This window comes from Lathyrus oleraceus, chromosome 7 (assembly GCF_024323335.1).
Source record: "Lathyrus oleraceus cultivar Zhongwan6 chromosome 7, CAAS_Psat_ZW6_1.0, whole genome shotgun sequence".
NCBI lineage: Eukaryota > Viridiplantae > Streptophyta > Magnoliopsida > Fabales > Fabaceae > Lathyrus > Lathyrus oleraceus.
In genome coordinates this window covers 539,371,770-539,380,126 of record NC_066585.1, presented here as the reverse complement: position 1 = coordinate 539,380,126, position 8,357 = coordinate 539,371,770, and the positions used below count along the sequence as shown (strand labels likewise).

Sequence of the window (8,357 nt, the reverse complement as noted above, 5' to 3'; positions counted from 1 at the left end):
CCTATCAATCAAATCATGTACCTTTTCTTTAAAAATTTACACTCCTCGATCGAGTGCCCCTCTACCCCATAATGATATTCACACTTGACATTCAAGTTGTACCAAGGAGGAAATGTATATTTCAGGGTCTGGTTTATCTAGGAATCACAATTGAGTTTTGGATCAGATGAAGCCACAATTGAATGTATATCACTGGAAATGGGTTAAAATGATGGGGCTCTCCCTCTTGGTTATTCCTTGGCCCACTCTAGTTTCTATTTTGTATCTGGTCTCATTGACTTTGTTAGGGGATAGACAAAGATTGTTGGGAAGGATGCCTTAAAAGCAAGGGTTGAGGATGATAACTGGGAGGAAGTCCATACACTGAAAAATGAGTGGTCTCCATATGGGACTTCCATAGACCTGGGGAAAAACCTAAAATATATAGAAGAGCGACCATTACTTTTGTGACACTTGGTGCGGGGTTGCCTTCTCTTCTTTATAAAGCTTGCAGGGTTTCCATGACTAGTCACATCTGACTTTTCAACTGACTGGCCTCCTTTTTAATAACTCTTGGTTTTGCTGAAGTTCATCCATGATTCTTCTAGAATCATTTCAAGTTCCAAGAAAGTTCCAGGGGAATCAGCTTGCTGGTTACAGACAAAAGGTGAGATGAGTTTTTTTTGTGGAAAAATATGCATGTATGCTGATGAATGCAGATGCATGAGCTTTTGTTTGTGATATGCCAAAATATTTTTATGAAATTGTAATTCCATGTATGTATTTTGGGTTTATAGGCGAAGTGGTTTTGAATAATCCAGGTATGATTTCTCATGGTAGAAGGATTTTAAGTGTTATCTAACCAGTAATTACCACACGAGTAGGCTCTAGGGTTTTATCCTAGAGTCATGGATCCTATTTAAGAATATTGTCGCCATAACGAATACTTATTAGATAACAAAACCCTCAAGATGATCTATTTTCGGTGAGGTTTTTGCGTTAACCAAGCTAAGCATACATCTCGAAGGCCAACACTACAAAACAATCGACTCCATAGTTCTAGACATGGTTCTCAGAGCCATGGATCCTATTTCTCACGATATGATTTCTCACGATAGAAATATTTTAAGTGCTATCTAATTAGTAATCTCCACACGAGTAGGCTCTAGGGTTTTATCCTATAGTCATGGATCCTATTTGAGAATATTGTGGCCATAACGAATACTCATTAGACAATAAAACCCTCAAGAGGACCTATTCTAGGTGAGGTTTTCGCGTCAACCAAGCGAGCATATATCTTGAAGGCCAACACTACAGAACCATCGAATCCAAGGTTCTAGACATGGTTCTCAGATCCATGGATCCGAATTGAAAATATATCCAGCATAAGGAATACTCATTAAACAACGATACCCTTGAAATGATCTATTCCAAGTGAGATTTTTATGCCAAATGATACATCTCGAAAGTTAACACTACACAACCATTGATCCTAATAACAAGCTTAGGGTTCTAGATAAAAGGTCCATAGAGTAACATATCCTTTTTGAAAATATTATCGCCATAATGAATACTCATTAGACAATAATACATCTAAGAGGATCTACTCTAGGTGGGGTCTTCACACCAACCAAGCGAGAGATACATCTCGAAGGGCACCACTACATAACCACCAATTTAAACTTAGGTTTTTCTCAGACTCGGGTATAAACTCTCACTGAAAGTGAAAATGATCATAAATCGGACCAACAACACACCCAAGTCACATGCATAAAAATAAAGATTTTATAAGAAAGAAAAATAAACAATGCTAACGCTCATGACAAAGTTAACTAAACTAGGCTTGACTCTCATAAATCCTCAACAGAGTTGCCAGATCTCACGGTGCAAAAAATACCCGAGCGAATAAACGCTTGAAATCAACAAGAGTCGCCCACCGAATTTTTATTTTTAAAAGGGAAACATTGATAAAATCCTTGAAGAACAAATATGGTCATCGAAATCAAATTCAGGTTCGAGAGTCGGTTATACGCGGGGAAGGTATTATCACCCCACACATCTGTTTTACTCAATGGGAAACATTTAACTAGTTTTGCGAATGTGAGTCTTAACTTTAAAGATTTTTTTTAATTTCTTCTGATTATTACAACGTATTTACAAAAATAAATAAAGGGGGAAAATTAATTTTTTATTAGGGGTTTGACAAGATGTTGAGTCTTGCTCTTACATATCTCCAAGTGCGATGGAGAACTCAAAGCTATGTAGTTCTAGGTAACAAAGTTTGTTTATTAGTTGATTTTAGTGAACAATTTTTAGGTTGCATTCGAGCGGATAAATGTTGCTTGATAATCGTGCATGGGAGGAATGAAGCATTTTTTTGTTTGTTGCATCACTCAGAAGGGATAAAATATCATTCGTTTATGAAAAAGTTTTCTTAGTCACACTTGGGCAAAAAATAAGGTTTTATGGGTTAAGATTGTTTTTAGGTGGAAGACGAGTATCCGAAAGGCAAGCTAAACGACTTGTATCCAAATACCCGGGGACCACATGGATATACATGCAATAGATCTTTTTTTATCTGATTATATTGCAAAAAAGGTGTGAAAAGAAGACTAGTATTCGAAAGGCAAGCTATATAACTTGCATTCAAATACTCAGGGACCAAAGGGATATACATTCAATAGATCCTTTTTCATTCGATTTTATAGGGAACGAGGTTTGAAAGGAAGACGAGTACTCGAAAGGCAAGCTATACGACTTGTATCCAAATACTCGAGGACCATATGAATATACATCCGATAGATCCTTTTTCATCCGATTTTATTGTGAAAAATAGTTTTGGTTCAAGTGGTGAAGATAATTTGATTTTAAAATAATTTTACTTTTGTGTTGAAAATAAAAATGGAGTTTATGATTATTTAATATTCATGTTAATAATAATAAAAATTAATCAAATTAAAACCAACAATTAATAAAAAGAAATCAAGAATTAAAAATTAAAGCAAATGGGTGCAAGCCCAAATGGTGGGTGAGAACCTAGTAAATAGGGGCCCAAGGTAAGGCTCAGTGAACAAAAGGGCAAATAATACAAAAAAACAAAAACAAAACAAAGGAAAAGGTATCAGAATCTCTTGACCGTCTGATGAAGATCAGATGGTCCAGATCTACCTTGTGAGATGATGAAATCTTGGTATCCTGATCATCATCATGTGGCTATTAAAACACACACACATGGTAATTTTAACGGGGATCCCGTGCAAGATCCCTTCCATCATTTAAAATCCAACCAACAGAAACGTAACATATGACTATTTTTATTGTTAAAGAAAAATAAAAATAAATGACCAAAATATAAAACAAATAAAATAAAATAAAAAGGAGAGTTTCAGATATCCTCTTCCTCGTTCATCCTATTCCCTACCAAAATTAAACCCTTTCTCCTACCTCCATCATATTTCTTCTCTCATAATAAATCACAACACAATAACAACTCAATATCAAGTGACAAAATTGAATCACAAAGCAAAAAACAAAACAAACTACTGAATTAGAAGTGTGGATGGCGACGGTGGAAACATGAGAATGGAGGTGGCGTGGAGGAAGGAATAGAAGAATTAGAATAATTAAATAATTAGAATTATAGTTAATTTGATTTAATTAATAAAATAAAATGAGAAGTAGTGAGAATTAATGAAGTTGGGGTTATTTTGGCATAATTAGAAAAAAGAGGGAACAAGGAGAGAGAAAATATAATATGAGGGAAGACAAATATAACTATTAGAGAGTTGGAATAATTAGGTTTAAAATAAAAAGGAAATAGAGAAACCTAGAGTTATCAGTACCTGAAAACAATTTTGAGAGAAAAGAGGCAAGGCAAGGCTAGGGCTTGAAGACGGAGGAAGAACTATGATCCAAATCTGAATTTTTGCAAGGAACCTAAGATAAGGGGGAGAAGTGGATTTCTCTGTGGGTGTATAGCATGAAGGGTAGAAAAGATAGGTCCTTACTCTTATTAGAATTGTATAATTTATGTGTTGATGTGCTGTTGTGGTATTAAAATATGAAATTTGATGATTGATTATGTCAATTACATGATTATTGTGACTGAATTCAAGTGTGAATCACTCTGTTCATGCATATGTAATTTTCTAATGAATATTTGAAGCTTTGATCATGAGTATATGTTGGTGAAAGTGATGATTTAGTTGGATGTCAAATTTCCATGAACCATGATTGATATGTGCATTATAATATGTTTGATTTTGGTAATATTGTGGTGTACTATGTAATCCATATTTGGGGTCAATTGAATGTGATAATAATAAGTTGAATGATGCATGAGGGTTAGAGAATTAGGGGGATAAAGATCATGTGAAAAATTGGGATTTTCTGGAAAAATATCTAGTGTCAATCGATTGACATTCCATGTCAGTCGATTGCACGCGTATAAATTTTGAAAAAAAACAATGACAATTGATTGTCATTTGGAATAAATCAATTGCGTGGCCCCTATAAGTGTTTTTTTAGAAAGGAAGAAAACAAAGGTATTTGATATCAATTGATTGAAGCGGGCCAAATTTTGAAAAAAAAAATATTTTGAACTATGTTGCGTTACCCAATGATTTAGGACATAACTTTAGTTTCATAGGTCTAAATGAAGTCTTATTTGAAGAATTGGATAGCTAACATATGGAGCTACCTTATGGTAGTTCCTTATGAAATAATTTATTTTTAGACGTATGATAAAGGTAGGAATGTATGTTGTGAAATGTACGGAAAATTGTGTAAATCCTTGTGCCTACTTAATGATGAATCAATGTTGAAAAGATTTAACATGATCGAGTGTTGTATGTGAATATGTAAATGATGTGGTGTTGTTGTTTGGTGATATTATATCTAGTGAGTATGATTAATATTTTGTACGGAATGCATGATTATATGGTGATTAATTATGTATTATTGGTGTGTATAATTGTGGTGATTGCTTGGTGATAATTTTGGTGATATTACATGTTGTTGAAAATAATGCATCATGGTGTATGGACTTCGGTCCAGTTTTGGTGTGCTCTGGTTCGATGGTGTGGATTCATGAGTGAGTAGCTGGTTCCAGATGGAAATCGATAAAGCGTTACTAAAGGTGTTAGTAACAAATTTGTGTGCTCTGGTCCGATGGTGTGGATTCATGAGTGAGATGGACATGTGTTGTCCATAATGCTACCACATGAATAAATGTCATGTTGTATCGTGAATCACGTTTCATATACATGTGCATGTTATTATGATTGGGTGTGAAATTATGGTGATGTTGATTTTGTATTGAATAAGTGTTATGTGTATGTTTCTCTACCGTCGTATTCTCTATACTGTTCATATTGAATGTTGTTTCTCACCCTTTTGTTTCATGTTGTCCACCATGGACATCTTGCAGATATCCAGAAGTGAGCATTGTTGTTGTGTGTGGAAGGTGGCTTATTTGAACTTCACTTTATTTTCTTTATTTATCGCTTTATTTAAATTTAGTTATTTTAGTGCTCTGATCGTGTAACATCAGAGACAGGAGTTGTTATGCCTTATGTTGATGTTGATTTTATTGTTTTGAAGTTTATTACTTTATTTATGAAGTTACTATGAAATTATTTTTCGCTGCATAGTTTTAAAAGTCTGATGTGTTTTGAAGGGGGTCGTTGGTGAATCCTTAAATTGTCGTGTAATGGTTTTTATATAAGTTTTGGGGTTTAGGGAATTACATAATGGTATCAGAGGAGGTCGGTCCATTCAACCAAGATTTTGACAAGTTATTTTCCTTTGGCATGCGACATGTGTATGTACATTGTCAATGCTTTTTCTTCTAATGTTTGTTTTCTAGTGTACAGAGTAATGGCTGGAAGAAACAATCGTGCAATTGATGATGCTTTAGAGCCCAAACATTATAGGGTCATCCAAATGATCAAGGTGCTAATGAAGAGTTTTGTGGGTTGGGCAAATTTCAGAGAAACAATCTTCCGACTTTCAAGGGCATATATGATTCGGAAGATGCATAGTCATGGCGCAGGGTGATGTAGAAGATTTTTCGAGTGATGGCTTGCACTAATGGGATAATGCACGCCAGAGACTAGAGGTTGTTGGTACTGAGATTAGTTGGGTTGTGTTCAGAGTTCATTTCCTAGAGAAGCGCTTTCCTGAGGATGTGTGTAGTAAGAGGGAGAGCCAGTTCATTGAGCTAAAGTAGGGAAATATGACTGTTACCGAGTATGCTGCTAAGTTCAAAGAACGGGTGGAGTTTTGTCCACACGACAATGGTGCGACAGCTGGAGGGTCAAAGTACATCAAGTTTCAAAATGGATTGCGTCTTGAGATCAATTAAGGTATTAATTATCAGAAGATTCACTGATTTCATATACTGGTGAATAAGTGTAGGATATATAATGAGGATAACATGGTCCGTTATGCTCTCTATAAGAGCCTTAGTGAGAAGAAAGGGAGGAATCAATATCATGGAAAATTGTATAGTGCTTCAGCTAGTAAAGGGAAGCGGAAGGCTTTAGATGAGAAAAATACAAGTGGGGCAAAGGGAAATAGCAATTGTCAGAAGCCAAATAAGGTTCAGTCTGAAGGAAAAGTTTTTCACTTTGATTGGGTCAGAGACTACTAGCTTTGACAGGTTGATTCGAGGAACGTGTTTTATTAATGGTATTCCATTTATTGCTATTATTGACACGTGGGCAACATACTCATTTATTTCGCTTGATTATGTTGAGAGTTTGGGTTTGAAATTGCCTGCTATGGTTGGAATTATGGTTATTGATACCCCAACTAATGGTCCAGTGGCCTCATCGTGGGTGTGTTTGAATTTTCCGCTGACTATTTATGGTAAGAGTTTTGGGATGGACTTAGTCTTTCTACCATGGAATCAAATTGATGTTATCCTCAGAATGAACTGGTTAGAGTTCAACCATATTCATATCAACTATTTCGACAAGTCAATGTCATTTTCAGAGTTTGATGCAAGTGATGATTTGATGAAAGATGAAGCTGAAGTGTTTATGATATTATCTTCTATGAAGGATGAAAGCAAATCCATGATTGGTAAGTTACCCGTGGTGTGTGATTTTCCTGAAGTGTTTCTAGATGATATCAATGATTTTCCACTAGAGCGCGAGGTTGAGTTTTCTATAGACTTAGTACCTGGTACTAGTTATATGTTGATGGATCCTTATAGAATATTTGCTTCAAAGTTGAGTGAGCTGAAGAAATAATTAAAGGATTTACTTCAGAAGAAGTTTGTTTAACCGAGTGTTTCTCCATGGGGAGCACCGATGTTGTTGGTGAAGAAGAAGGATGGTAGCATGAGGTTGTGTGTTGATTATCGATAGTTGAACAAGGTTACAATCAAGAACAAGTATCCTCTTTTGAGGACTGATGATTTGATGGATCGGTTGGTTGGTGCATGTGTATTCAGTAAGATTGATTTGGGGTCAGATTATCATCAGATTTGTGCGAAACCAGAAGATATTTTGAAGTATGCATTCAGAACAAGGTATAGTCACAATGAGTATTCAGTGGTGCTGTTTGGTATGACTAATGCGCCAGGAGTGTTCATGAAGTACATGAATATAATATTCTATTTGTACTTAGATCAGTTTATGGTTGTGTTTATCGACAACATTCTGATATATTTTAAGACTGATGAAGAGCATGTGAAACATCAGAGGGTTAAAAAATCAAAAAGACAAAAAAAGACTCAAAATATGACACATTAAGGGATATCTTATCATTGATGCAAAGTATTGAAGATGATTAAAAAATCAACTAACAATAGATTTATAACAAAGAAAGTTATACAATCCTAAGTCCATCTATCAATATTTTAAACAATTATGGTTTGTTCTCTTTCTATTGTTTTAACTCCTTTTTATTTATTTAGCAAGATAGTAAAAAAGTAAATAAATTAGCATAATGTAAATGATGTGATTGGATAACAATAAACATAAACATAAAGTACTTGAAATAAAGTGAACAATAAAATAAAATGCAAGGAAGTAAAGTGCAATAATGTAAATGTTAGGAATAGATAAATAATGAACATAAACATAAAGTAAATGAAATAAAATGAACAATAAATTGCAAGGAATTAAAGTGAAATAATATAAATGTTAGAAGGTAGTAGTTAGTGGTTAGTAGAATAATAATAAGAAAATGGATTAGCAAGTTAATGTAGAGAACATGGTTTCATCTATGCATCAAATGACTCAAACATGGTTGGAATAGAGGTAATCTACCAATGCCTCAAAATATCATGAATGATCTAATGATCAATCATTAATAGGTTTGAAACATTGAAAATTTAATTAATCCTAAACAACCATGGTCATGATCTA

The 8,357-nt window shown here is 34.5% G+C and overlaps 1 protein-coding gene across 1 annotated transcript; it reads left to right on the top strand.

Annotated features, from left to right (window-relative positions):
- The first annotated feature begins 6,214 nt into the window (after positions 1–6,214).
- Positions 6,215–7,235, top strand: LOC127104864 (uncharacterized). The gene is made up of 3 exons (XM_051042010.1): positions 6,215–6,300; positions 6,397–6,539; positions 6,622–7,235. Exons 1-3 carry the CDS (start codon positions 6,215–6,217, stop codon positions 7,233–7,235), a joined length of 843 nt encoding a protein of 280 aa, XP_050897967.1.
- Positions 7,236–8,357: the final 1,122 nt, after the last annotated feature.